This window comes from Mobula birostris, chromosome 6, assembly GCF_030028105.1.
Source record: "Mobula birostris isolate sMobBir1 chromosome 6, sMobBir1.hap1, whole genome shotgun sequence".
Taxonomy (NCBI): domain Eukaryota; kingdom Metazoa; phylum Chordata; class Chondrichthyes; order Myliobatiformes; family Myliobatidae; genus Mobula; species Mobula birostris.
The window spans coordinates 134,119,033-134,133,792 of NC_092375.1; the positions used below are offsets into that span (position 1 = coordinate 134,119,033).

General features: G+C 41.0%; 1 protein-coding gene across 1 annotated transcript in view; it reads left to right on the top strand.

The window, feature by feature from the left end:
- The first annotated feature begins 321 nt into the window (after positions 1 to 321).
- slx9 (SLX9 ribosome biogenesis factor) overlaps positions 322 to 14,760 on the top strand; it is a 118,741-nt gene continuing 104,302 nt past the window's right edge. Inside the window, exons 1-2 of the mRNA XM_072261373.1 lie at positions 322 to 787; positions 910 to 1,021. Coding sequence (XP_072117474.1) covers positions 632 to 787; positions 910 to 1,021 — 268 coding nt within the window. The 5' untranslated portion in view covers positions 322 to 631. The remainder of the gene's footprint in view (positions 788 to 909; positions 1,022 to 14,760) is intronic.

Here is a 14,760-nt window from a genome sequence, read left to right on the forward strand (position 1 = left end):
AAAATGCTGGAGGAACTCAGTAGGTCAGGCAGCATCTGTAGGAAAAAAGTACAGTCGGCCTGAAACGTCGACTGCACTCTTTTCCATAGATGTTGCCTGGCCTGCTGAGTTCCTCTAGCATTTTGCGTGGGTTGCTCGGATTTCCAACATCTGCAGATTTTCTCTTGATTGAGACATCGTGATAAGGGTTTTGGCAAATCCTTCCTTTTGTTCCCTCTGACGCAGTTAAGAATAAAACTGTTTGTTCACAAATAGGCCAGACTAAGGATAACAACGCTGGAGAGGCCTGGTTACCCGATCGACTGATTTTACGTATTTTCCGACAAGAACAAAATCGACGTCTATAAGGATGGAACCAGTTCATAACTCGGGAACCGTCTGTGACTCGTTGTCACCTCCATCCACCACTGTCCATAGAAACTAAACGTGGGTGCGGACCCTGCCACAACCCCCACTTCTCCACAAACTAGAGCTGAGCTTCCAGCGATTCTCTCCAGCCTGTGTTCCACAAAACAGATCCGTCCCCACCAGTGGACCCGAAACCGTTGCCCGAGTTTGTCTGGCGGGTCGGAAGGTTTAGCGGTCGGACCAGGCCCAGGCACGTGTGTCGCCCTTGACAACGGAGACGGCAATGGTGGGGAAAGCGAAGCGGGCTCGGATCAGGTTGCACCCTGCTGCCGTGAAGTTGACGGGGTCGGCGAAGGCGGAGAGTGAGCCTCCCCAAGATTCTTCTCTGTCTTGGCCACCACTTCCACTCTCCGCGGCTGTCAGAAGTCAGCTGAAGAAGGTGAGTGATGGCAGGGAGGCAGCTCCGGCCCAAACCAGACGAGACGCCGGCAGATTGTGAGCTGCTCTCGGGAAAGTTCCCTTCAGCTTCTCTGCACTAACTCTCTCCTGTTCGTCGCTCAGGATGCTGATCACTTGTCGACTTCGATCTTCGCTGGTACCAAGATCGATCCGAAGTTGCTGGTTAGAAAGCTGGATGACGAAGACTGCAAGACCGTGGCATCCAGTAAAAAAGGTAAGGTTAAAACGCCCGAGTTTGTACCGTGATGTTGGAATTGCACCGATCTTCACAAACCATTGCAACACTTTTCGTGGAGCCACGATTGCATGTCAAGGTTGCCAGGGAATTTGCTTCAGTACACCCTGAAAAATTATGCTGGGAATAACTTTCAATTGCTTTTTCAAGCTTGCTTATGTGCTTTCACAGCCTGGAAAATTAGGCTGAATAATTCAATCTGTTTCATGTCTGTTCAATGGGCAACTCAGCAATTTGGCTGTTCCATACTTTTTAGTTGGGAAACAGTATTTTTGGCTAAATCGGGTTTCATGGTTTAACGTGGCAGCCCCAAGACTTCAGTCTACCACTCCAAGGCATACTCTGAATGAACAAACACATGCTCACTACCCATTCTGAGCAATTATTACTTTCAGTTACATTGTTGTAGGTGAATTTAAGTTTGAATCTGGATTACTTAATCTTTATTTTTCAACACAAAGCATAATAGTCAAAAGCACTTTGGTCTAGGCACAACTTTGTTGTAAGAGTTTATTTGTGTCTTGTTTTCCTGTGCAAGTATTTGTGAATCAGATTAATACCAACTGATTCTACAAACTCTTATGCTTATTTATCTGAATTATAATGTTTAGATTAGAGTGGCTGTTGTATGGAAGATCACATAAGATGAAGAAAATTGATTTTGAAGCAGCAGGGTTAATACACCAACATTCATTCTCTTTTTACTGAATTATTTAAAGTCTATGAGCTGGACATAAGGAGTTAAATTCTTTTAAAGTCTTGAATGGGGTAGGTGGCTAAAAATTTCAACTGGGTTAAACCACACTTGGAGCATTGGAGGTGCAGTGGACAGTGAGGAAGGTTGTCAAAGCTTGCAGGATCTGGACAACTGGAAAAATGTGCTGAAAAACGGTAGATGGAAGTTCGTGCAGAGAACTGTGAGGTGTTGCACTTCGGAAGGACAGAGCAGAGTAGGACTTGCATGGTGAGCAGTAAGGCACTGAGGAGTGTGGTAGAACAGAGGGTCTCGGAAAACAGATACATAATTTCTTCAAAGTTGCATCACAGGTAGACAGGTTTGTAAAGAGAGCTTTTGCCACATTGTCCTTTGTAAGTCAAAATATTGAGCAGAGGAGTTGGGATCTTATGTTGAAGTTGTATAAAATATTGGTGAACCCTGATTTGGAGTATTGTGTGCAGTTCTAGTTATCTATCTACAGGAAAGATGTTACTAAGCTGGAAAGAGTGCAGAGAAAATTTATAAGAATGTTGCAGAGAAAATTTATAAGAATGTTGCCAGGCATTGAGGGCCTAAGTGAAAGGGAAAGATTGAATAGATTAGGACTATTCCCTGGCGTGTAGGAGAATGAGGGAAGATTTGATAGCGGTATACAAAATTATGAGAGATATAAATAGGGTAAATGAGGGTCAGTGAGACTAGAACCAGACATCATGGATTAAGTTGAAAGATGAAATGTTTAAGGAGAACATGAGGGAGAACTTCACTCGGTGGTGAGAGTGTGGAAAAAGCTGTCAGTGGAAGTGGTGGATGCAGGTTCAATTTCAGTAATAAGGAGAAACTTGAATACGTTCCATATACATTTATTATCAAAGTAAGTATAGTATATGCAGCCTTGAGATTTGTCTCCTTACAGACAGCCACAGAACATAGAAACCCAATAGAATCCATTAAAAAAATCAAACACTCAATGTGCAAAAAAAAGAACTAATTGTGCAAACAATAAAAAGTTAACAAATAACATTCAGAACTATAGTTCATGGAAATGAGTTCAGAGCCACGAAGACAGTCGTCACCACAGCCGGTCCAGTGACCCATATGTGGATGGGAGGGATATGGAGGGCTATGGTCTAGGTGGAGGTTGATGGGACTAAAAAGAATAATAGTGTGGCACAGACTAGATAGGCCAAAGGGCCCTTTTCAGTGCTGTTGTGTCCAGTTAAACATTTTAACCAAAATCTGCAGTGCCTGCAACTTATTTCGTCTTTGTACTTGAAGGTACAAAAAATGAGCAAGAAAAGAAAGCACAATTAGTGTTGAAATAAACAGCTTATCAAAGTGCAAACACGAAGAATTCTGCAGATGCTGGAAATTCAAGCAACACACATCAAAGTTGTTGGTGAACACAGCAGGCCAGGCAGCATCTCTAGGAAGAGGTACAGTCGACGTTTCAGGCCGAGACCCTTCGTCAGGACTAACTGAAGGAAGAGCTAGTAAGAGATTTGAAAGTGGGAGGGGGGAGGGGGAGATCCAAAATGATAGGAGAAGACAGGAGGGGGAAGGGATGGAGCCAAGAGCTGGACAGGTCAAGAGCTGGAGCTGGCAAAGGGGATATGAGAGAATCATGGGACAAGAGGCAGAGGGAGAAGGAAAAGGGGGAGGGGGAGAAACCCAGAGGATGGGCAAGGGGTATAGTCAGAGGGACAGAGGGAGAATGAGAGAAAGAATGTGTGTATATAAATAATGGATGGGGTAGATTAGAACTGCAGAGGTAAGATAATTAATTTCCAGGGCAAGCATACAATAGGTTAACTTTTCAAGAGAAAAAACTGCTTTCTTTGTTGCTTATTCCCTGTTCGCCCCCCCTCAAGCCATTCCACAATTGAAGTGGTAGACAATACATTAAAAAATCACTTAAATTCATTGTATTTCAGAACCCGAATCAGAATCAGGTGTTAACAAATTTCACGTTACATGTGTCGTGAAATTCGTTAACTTAGCAGCAGCAGTTCAATACAATACATGATATAGAAGAAAAAAAACCAAACTAAAATAATAATAAACAAATAAATTACAGTATATGTTGAATAGATTAAAAATCATGCAAAAAACAGAAATAATATATATTAAAAAAGTGAGGTAGTGTCCAAGTGTTCAATGTCCATTTAGGAATCAGATGGCAGAGGGGAAAAAGCTGTTCCTGAAACATTGAGCGTGTGCCTTTCTGAGACACCGCTCCTTGAAGATGTCCTGGGTACTTCGTAGGCTGGTACTCAAGGTGGAGCCAACTAAATTTACAACACTCTGCAGCTTCTTTCGATCCTGTGCAGTAGCCCCACTATACCAGACAATGATGCAGCCTGTCAGAATGCTCTCCACGGTACATCTATAGAAGTTTTTGAGTGTATTTGTTGATGTACCAAATCGATATATTGGGACCAGGCTAGATCCTCAGAGATCTTGACACCCAGGAACTTGAAACTGCTCACTCTCTCTACTTCTGATCCCTCTATGAGGATTGGTACGTGTTCCTTTGTCTTACCCTTCTGGAAGTCCACAATCAGCTCTTTTGTCTTACTGACGATGAGTGCCAGGTTGTTGCTGTGACACCACTTCACTTGTTGGCATATCTTGCTCCTGTACACCTTCTCGTCACCATGTGAGATTCTACCAACAATGGTTGGATCATCAGCAAATTTATAGATGGTATTTCAGCTGTGCCCAGCCACACAGTCATGTGTATATAGAGAATAGAGCAGTGGGCTAAGCGCACACCCCTGAGGTGTGCCAGTGTTGATTGTCAGCGAAGAGGATATGTTGTTACCAATTTGCATAGATTCTGGTCTTCCGGTTAGGTAGTCGAGGATCCAATTGCAGAGGGAGGAACAGAGGTTCAGGTTCTGCAACTTCTCAATCAGGATTGTGAGAATAATGGTATTAAATGCTGAGCTATAGTCGATGAACAGCATCCTGACATAGGTGTTTGCGTTGTCCAGGTGGTCTAAAGCCGTGTGGAGAGCCATTGAGATTGCATCTGCCGTTGACCTATTGTGCCGATAGGCAAACTGCAGTGGGTCCATGTCCTTGCTGAGGCACGAGTTAAATCTAGTCATGACCAACCTCTCAAAGCATTTCATCACTGTCTATAGCACTTAACTGCTAGATATTCCAGGTCTGGTGAGCAGAATTGGGACAGCACTGATATATTTGTGCACCAAGAAGAGTTGATCATGAGGCATACTCCTCCACCTCTGCTTTTGAGAGACTCTATAGATCTCTCCTGATGGTGTATAGTAAACCTGTCGATCTGAATCGCTGCATCTGGTACGGAAGGGGTTAACCAGGATTCCATAAAACAAAGGACACATGCAGTCCTAATGTCCCCCTGATTCAGCACCCTAGCTCTGAGTTCATTAATTTTGTGCAGCAGAGACTGCACATTTGCCAGTGACATGGTTGGTATAGAGAGTTTCCTTAGATCACTTGTATCCCTGATCTGCAGCCACGCTTCCTCTGTGGAATCCTACGAGGACATATCTGTCCTCAATCAGTATTGTTTCCGTCAGTTTTAAGCAGCGATACATTTAAACACATCTTTGTTGACGGTACTGACCTTGAATCTCCCATCTTTTTGTTTTGGCTGTTATGTTTACGAGTAAAAAGTATGTGGTTGAATAGGCTTGCCTTTATTAGATTCCCATGTTTCCGTCATTCTTTGTAACAAATTATTTTTGAGTGATTTGGCAAAAATGAAATACAGCATATTCCAGTTAATTGGGCCATCGGTTAATCAGGGCAGCTGCTTATTTGGGACAGGTCTTAAAGAATAAAAACTAATTGAGAAAATAGCCAGGATTCCCTTCATTTATTTGGCACAGGAAACTGTCACCAAACACTTTCTAACTAGTGTCGGTTGCATGCACTTATGTGGCCGTTAGACACTATACTGTGCTTAGAGCTGTTTTTAAATAGCATCAGTTACGTGTGTTTGTGTTCAAAAAGCAATGATTGTCATCACTGATAGTTGGTGAGAAATAAGCAATGAGACAATTCAGAACGGTCTTGCTCTCTGTAGTTCAAGCATTCAGGCTTGGAGATATCAGAAACAGCCTGGATTGAAAATGAAACTACTTCACTACTTCTACAAGTTAGGAACTACGAAGAAGTTGGAGGTATCAACAATCATCTTAGTGTTACAATGAAAATGAAAATTTGGAGGATGCAATTCTCCAAAGCATTGTTTGAAGACTGTCTATTATCTGCACTAGGTGTCCGTGCTGATTTTGTTCATTTAGAGTCAATCAAAAAACACAGCAGCATACACTGGATAAATTCCTCCGTCGATAACTATTAGGAACTAATACACAGTTTTATAGTATTGTAGTAGTATTGCCAATGTTCTAATTTGTTCAATATTTTATTTAAATACATAATTTGCTACTTAAATGATAGTTTGTCCTTTTTTTAAACACCATTTTAACTATTTCCGTGGAACTTTGGACACCAGCTAATTGGGGCAGCAACTTAATTGGGCCAAGATGTACTAGTTCTGATGTGTCCAATTAACTGGAATCCACTGTATGTCTGAAGAATGTTGAGTCTTGGATAATTTTTAAATACCACAAAACAATGTGGATTCAAGAAATTTGAAGTAAAAATAGAAATACTCAGTGACCACATGAATGGAAGGCAAATGTCAGGCTCATGATGTATCAAAATGGAACAGGTGTATCCAGTAAGTTACTGAGGACCACAAGTACATGCAGAATTATGAGGAAACTCAAGGAAAATTGCAGGAGTGCATCCATCTACTGTGTTTATTTCTAATATTTAACTCAGTCCCTTCAACACATTATTGCACACAAAGCAGTCGCGGCAGAGTCTGTGAATCCCCCCTAGGTTTCATTAGCCAAAGTAAAATCAGTGGAATAGATGTGGAAAAAAAGTCATCATCAACCCCAAGGACTGCCTCAGATGACCTGCGTTGAGAGGGCTCTGTTTTTAGGAGAGATTGGATGGAATCAGTATTTATTCTTTATGTTTGAAAGAAAATAAGAGGTGACCAGTCTAAAAAGTTTCTGGATTGACAGCAGGTATTGACAGAAAAGTGATGGCTAGTTAGAAAGAAACTTCATCATTCTGAGTACAAAATTTTGAAACAGGCTTACGTAGCTCTTTTTAGACAGTTAAGGCTCTGTAATTCTGTAAGAGTAGCCATAACTCTGTGTCTTTCAAAGTGGTTATGAGAAAAGGTTGGGATAGACCAATGATAAAGTGGGTAAGACCGATTTTATGAAAACAAATTGGAACCAAGCAAAGGTAGTCTGGGAGCATTTACTTGCAGCTAGGTCTGCATCTGCAAAGTGGGAAATACTCAAAGGAGAAGATTTCAGTGAGGTTTCAAATTCCTGGCAGAATTTTCTACTTCAGTTTTGTTGATCTTGGTTTTCCATGTTTCTGCTGGAGACCTGTCTTTGAATAAGGTTCTGCCACTGCCAGATGTTGAGAGCACAAAACTAGGGTCATTTTGCATTTCTGCGTGGCAGCAAATTTCACAAAGAAGAAAAGTGGCGGATAGGGGACCTGATGCTTACCCAAACCCTTCAGTTATTCACCATTCTTGCATGTTGTTTGGTAGTTTCTCTACTACAGGATTCATTCCTCTTGCAGTGTCCAAGAAGCTCAGTTCTGGTGGGTAAGCCTTATTTTTTGCGGCTTGTAGTTCTGACAACAGATCTGTAAACTCCAGTAGCTTCTGTGGGTCTTTGTATCAGAGCTTTGGAAAGCTGTTGAGTCTGCTGAAAAGATGTTCTTCAATTTCCTTTGGAGCCCATGGCATTTGTCTAGCCTCTGCCACAGCATTTGCAAACCCGTAGCTGCATTATCAGTGTGCACTGCCCTAACCCTGTCTTCCCATCAAGTCACTTACAGAGAAGATCTAGCTCTTCGCTAGGTTTGAGACTTAGTCCTTCCACAGCATTGCAAAAGCTTGACTTCCAGGATGAGTAACTGGGCAGGCTAGTTGTCAAACACTTTTAGTCCTGCAGTGAGTAGGTCTTAATGAGCCAGATACATAGCCAAATCTATTGCCCCTGCAGCTTCTGAATGAGGGCATTGTGGAGACTGGTTTGCAATATGTGTGCCCTGGGATGGGTGGAAGCTCAGTCTACCAATGGCTGCGTAGATAGGATTGGCAGTAGTAGCACCTTTAGACTGAAGTCATTGCTGTGATGAAACTGCAGAAGAGGGTGTTGTGGGTCTTTGCTGTGCTGTAGACCTTGACTGTCAACTCCTGGACTAAGCGAAAGGCATATTGGCTGAGTGGTGTGGACAGCTTCTACCTATAGAGCTGGGGCACTGTCTTTTTCATCACCAAAGTGCCTTTGGACATACTTTTTAGTTAGCTACAGTGGCTGTTGCGATGGCAAAGCATGTCTGATTCTGGTGATAGACTTGTCACTGTAAGCTGCTTCATATACCTTTGCCTCTGTTAAGGCAGCTTCAGCTTCACGCTCTTACTTGAGTGCACTTAATTCAATTCAATTGGTTTAATTGCTATTCAACCATACCTACGAATACAGAATCAGAATCAGGTTTATTATCACCGGCATGTGACGTGAAATTTAACTTAGCAGCAGCAGTTCAATGCATTACATAATCTAGCAGAGAAAAAAAATAAAATAAATACTGTACTAACAGTCACACACAGCATAAAGCACACATAACACATACAAGCATTCAGGCATATTCTGGAGTCATAGTATATAGCAAATATTAAGTTCAACAGCAGCCTTTCATCAGATTTGAATGTGGATGGCAGATGGAATTTAAAACGCAGCTTAGAACAGTGGGTTTCCTGGAGCTGCGGTTTAGGGTCAATCACTAACAAAGAAACACTCCTCTTAGATGCCTGCATATGCATGAATGCGGCTAGTCGGGAGACATGAACAATCATTCTGGGTGTCTGGAGTATGTTGCAAAGAAGGAGGTATTTGAAAGTTATATGTAATTTAAGTGCCTGCAGGAAAAAGAATTTCAGGGTTGTATGTGATGACATATATGTACTCTGATAATAAATTCTACTTTGAACATTTGAAAGTATTGTATATAGGATAGTCCTGCTGTTACCTTTGACCTTTAGCATATAAAAATGTCATGTAATATTGGGTCAAGCAGGCCTCTTCTTCCAAGAGTGTCTTGAATTATGAAGCCTGCTGCTTGTCTTTGCTAAATAAACACTTCTGTATCCACTAGGTTCAGTGTCTCTCGGGTGACTTTGTTCACGCCACAACAGAAGGTAGCAAGCACGTGAAAGGTATCAGTAAAACACAGTCACGCAAAAGAAAGTCCAGATCCCAAATCCGTGTATGCTGCAGAAATCTGCAGTTGGATACAATACAGCTTACCTTCTGCTGAGCGCACCGACTCTGATGCCTCTCTCCTGGCGGCTGTAAACAGGCAACACCATGGCTTGAAGCCCTGAGTCCATGAATGCCACAGAAATCTGCAATTGACCTCAAATCTACTTGTCTTTTGCCGAGCAAATACTGGGAGGGCATCACAGACTCTAACCTGTACAGGCAACACCGTGGCTTGAGGCCTTGTCCTTGCTATGACCAAGGCCACGTAGTTGCCCTGCCAACCATCTCTGGTGTCTGCTAATATATCAGTGAATTGAACTTGCAGCATTCCACATTAACAATGTCGAAAAGAGTCTTGCAATCACAATAAAAGTGACTAAGATGGTCACTCGCTATTAGACCTGCTTGCCTCCTTCGTGCACTGACTCCTCTGAAGCCTCTCTGACACAAGCAGCAGCATGATCTGCACCAAGTCCAGCTCCTTCAGTTTCTCTGCCAATGAGCAGCTTGCTGAAAGGGGTACTTTAAGTTCTTAATGCCTCACTCACAGGATCTTGTGATCATTAAAAAGAACAGTAGCACCCTTTGTTGACCCCTTAGAAGCCACTGCAATCAAATGCGCCACCATCTTGTGGGAATGTAGCCTCTGCACATGCTCTCTCCATGTCTATACATTGCTCTCATTCTTGCCACTTTAGCTTTGGTGCAGACTCTTGCTACACCCTTGCAAATTGTGGTTTTGCTTGAGCATTGCAAAGATGCAATTGATTTTGGACCACATTCTAATCTGTTTTCCAGGGCTTGGCAATCAACGTTGTTGGGGTTGGAAACTGACATTTGTAGCATACACTGTAAGATGATTTATCCTTTCACTCTACCGCCCTCACAGTGTGTTGCATACAAAGCTAGCAGGGAGTTAAACACCTTCTCAAAAATCACCCGAGCTTCTTCAGGGATTTCTAATGAGAAAACTTTGTGAAACTACAGAAAGTTAAGTAAGACATGTATTAGATTCAATACAGAAATGCTGTGTGCCTATTTATACTGATATTATTGATTATTCTCAAGATCAGTGTTAACCGAGGTAATATTCACATGAAACATTCCATATCTATGTCATGTAGACCAGAGTGAACTCATGGTGCAAGAATTGCTTAATAGCAATAAACGATAAACATACTTCCTTCAAAGTACATCTACTAAATGTTTCCCAATATTAAGAAAGGTTAAGACTCACAGATATTGCTGTTTCAAGGGCAAATAAAGAGCGAATGGAGATGGATGTCTTTCTACTGTGTGTGCTTCAAGTTGAAGTTCAAATTATCTGCACAGGGAATGATGTAAAAGGCAGCTTACACACAGGAAGTGATGTTCATACATATGAACTGCATACAGAATAAACAGTGCCTCCACAGGTCAGAACAGGGCTAAATTGCCAGTTTCCATGTTGAATGACTCATGGTCATCTGTGCAGAAAATAGGCAATGCTAGAAATACAATGTTTTGAGTCAATGCTTTTTCATTAAAATTGTAAGATCATTGATGTGAAATCTTATTTCTGGTTTTTTCCACAGGTGCGGCCTGACATGCTGAGTACTTCCAGCATTCTCTTTTTATTTCAGATTTCTATCATTATTTATTTTGCTGTTTGATATCTGCACAGTGTAGAGAAATGGAGATGATCCAGAAGTGTAAACAAATTATAGGGTTAATATATAGTCTATTTATGTCTGCTATAATGTGTTTTGCAAGATGGTAGTTAAAGGAAGGCAGTATTTGTTTGGATTTTCTGTTACTGTTGTTTAAAAAAAATATCAAACAAACCAAGGTGACATTACTATTGAAGTATCAGTTGATGGCAAAGTCATTATCGATAGTGCTTACACCTTTGACAAATGATGCCAAATGTTTCATTTCAATGCAGTTTGAATAATGAATAAAGCCAGTGTTTCTGAAGTCTGGTTTAAGGCCGAGTAATGCAGTTGCTTGGTTTTTGGGTTTCTTTGGTGTATTTTGTGTTTTGTTTTTAAAGAGCCCTTCCAGTTCTTCATGAAATTGTCAGTTTCATGCCCAACATGTTTCATCATGCCAGCTCCCCATGTATTTAATTTGATGGCAACAGCTTCTCCAGAACAGGTAGCGGAAGGGGTTCGATGAGCAGAAATTGATTTTCCGGACTGACAGCTGTAGTTCAAATTGATCTCTATATTTGTTCTGTTTATTAGGAAGTCTTGGCATTCATTTACTATAATGTATTTGCAAGCTGATATTTAACTCATTCCCTTCCACTCGTTGCTATAGTAGGTTGATTTGTTAACCATCTGTTGTCAATTGCAGTGACAGTGTGTTCAATGTGAATGAACAGTTCAAGTATATGCCTTTAATTTGCACATTAGTTAAATGTTATTAAATTACTGCATGTCTTTGATTATAGGAGAGTAAGAAAAAGATACTTCAGAGTTGAATTACCTAATCAATATTCCATTTGAGACTAAAGGTCACTCTGGAGCCTTTGTTAATAAAAGGTCAGGAAGGAAAAATCAGCAACATTCAGGTTTCTGAATTGCCCATGAACCCATGACTAATATCTTGCCATTTCTCTTTTGGACTACTTATGTATTTATTGTCACGTAGCAAATTTTGTATCACAAAACAACAAATTTCATGACCTATGTCGGTGATATTAAATCTAATTCTTCAGAGAAATTCTAATCAGAAGAACTTAAAGGAGGCTATGCAACCTCATGGAAATATTTAAATTACTCCCATAGCCTAGCTTTTGGGCTATAGCTTCGCAATCGCTCTTCAAGTCTTCAACCAGGTATTGATTCAAGATCCCTGTTATTTTTGGATAACAAACCTTATTCTTAATTACTGTTTTATTCATTATCAATTAAAATCTGTCTTCTGATAGTCAACCTTTCCATCAAAGGGCAATACATTTTTTTTCTCTGCCCCGTCCAGGGCTCTCAAAATATTGTGAAAGTTACTTAACACATTAGTTTCCTTTGTTTTGAAGCAGGCCTCTGCCCAGACATCTCTGATAACACCTATACTTCTCCAGCAAAGCACTGGGCTTCCAGTCACGAATTCTCAGAAGTGTTTTGGCTGCTGATGAAGTGCCTCTGCTGAGGCTCACAATAGAGCTCTTCCACTGTATAGATCTGAACTTCGGTTGACTTAAAAAAAAATTTTAAATGTTTATTGTAAATTTCAATTGACATTTTGTCAGTGTGAATATTTGGTCAGCAATCACTTGGTGGCATGCAATAATAGAGTGTCCTTTGGAGCTTTGCAGGGTTTATCAGGAATATTTGAAGCACAAAAATATCATGCACCCTCATTTACTCAGCAGTCATTTTGTGTGATGCAATATGATGAGCTATTGTTTTGCAAATTGAAACTGGAACTTTATCCTGTCCATAGCTGTTGCTTGACCAGCTAAGTTTTTCCAGCATTTTGTGTGCGTTAACCGTTCCTTCAGCCTAGTCATGTTTAAGACATTTTTTATTAAAGAATGTGAAGGTCCTTTGATAATCATGAATGTATTGCTGTGTTAAGCTTGTATCATTGAATCATGGAATGTAGCGTCACAGAAAGTAACCATTTGGCCTTTCCCTCTGTCAGTGAGCAGAAGTGAGTGTAGTTGCTATTACCAAGGAGAAGTACTTCTTAGGAAGCTGAAATGTCTGAAGATAGATAGGTCTCATAGACCAGATCGACTACACTCCAGAGTTGTGAAAGAGGTAGCTGAAAAAATTGTGGAGGCATCAGTGACGATCTTTAAAGATTCACTAGGTTCTAAATTGGTTCCAGGGAAAAGGAAAATTGTAAATTCACTCCACTCTTTAAGCAGGGAGGGAGGCAGAAGAAAGGAAGTACAGGCTAGTTAACCTGACTTCAGTGGTTGGGAAGATGTTTGTATCCATTATTAAGGATGAGGTTTCAGGGTATATGCAGGTGAATGAGAAGGTAGGCCGATGGCTTCCTTAGAGGGAAATCTTGCCTGACAAATCTTTGAGGAAATAACAGGCAGAATAGACAAAGGAGAGTCAGTGCATGCTGAAGACCTTTGATGAAGTGCTGCACATGAAGCTGTTTAAAAGATAAGAGCCCATGGTATTATAGGAAAGATACTAGCATGGGTAGAAAAATTGGCTGACTGGTGGGGGGCAAAGGGTAGGAATAAAGGGGGCATTTCTGGTTTGCTGCCACTGATGAGTGGTGTTCCACAGGGGTTGGTGTTGGGACCACTTCATGTTATATGTCAATGATTTGGATGATGAAATTAATGACTTTGTGGCCAAGTTTGTGAATGATATGAAGATATTGGAGGGGCAGGTTGTGTTGAGAAAGCAGGGAGTCTGCAGAAGGGCTCAGAAAGATTATAAATAAGTGGCAGATGGAATATGGTGTAGTGAAGTCTATGTTCATGCACTTTGGTAGACTCGTAAATGTGTGGACTATTTTCTAAACGGGGAAAAAATTCAAAAATCAGAGGTGCAAAGGAACTTGGGAATCCTTGCACAGGAATCCCTGAAGGTTAATTTGCAGGTTGTGTAGGTGGTAAGGAAGGAAAATACAATGTTAGAATTTATTTTGTGAGCACTGGAATATAAAAGCAAAGAAGTAATGTTGAGGCTTTATAAGGCATTGGTCAGACTGTAGTTGGAGTGTTGTGAGCAGATTTGTGCTCTTTATCTGAGAAAAAGATGTGCTGGCATTGGAGAGGGTTCAGAGGAGGTCCACAAGAATGATTCTGGAAATGAAAGGGTTCATGTATGAGGAGCATTTGATGGCTGTGGGCCTATACATGCTGGATTTCAGAAGAATGAGGGCAGATCTTATTGAAACCTATTGAATATTGAAAGGCCTGGATAGAGTGGATGTGGAGAGGCTAGTTTCCTATGGTAGGTGAGGCTAGGACCAGAGGGCACGGCTTCACAAATGAGGGACATACGTTTACAACAGAGATGAGAGGGATTTTCTTTAGCCAGGGGATGATGAATTTGTGGAAATTATTGTCAGAGATGGCTGTGGAGACCCAAGTTATTGAGTATATTTAAAGCGGAGGTTAGTAGGTTCTTACGGGGAGAAGACAGAATGGGATTGAGAGGGATGCATCAGCCGTGATTGAATGGTGGAGAAGACTTGATGTCTGAAGAGGCCTAAATCTGTAAATGTTCAGATTTTTTTCAAAATTCAGATTACTTATTTTTATTTCTAAAGACATCATTGTAATCAATATAAACTTCATTGTAAAATCATACCCAAGTTGCACCAACCACCAGGTGGCGCTAAAGTTGTACTGAATTTCAGAGCAGTGCATCATTTTAATAGAGGTTATTTTTTATATGCACGCAGGCTGTACTCTGACCTGTTGCTCTAATTTGCAATACTGTAATTATGAAGACTAACACGGAGGCTGAAGCTGTTTGTTGTTTTTGATGTATTAATCTTTATCCCATGAAGATTGAATGGTGCATTTCGATATCCTCTAGTATCCATCTCCCTCACATCTTTTCCTTTAGACAGTAAACACTCTGATTTTAACTGATTTAACTTTTTCCTCAGGCTCTCCCATCCTCAGTCATCATGCCCAACCTCCAAACTACTTGTGATATCCAAGGAAACCAGCC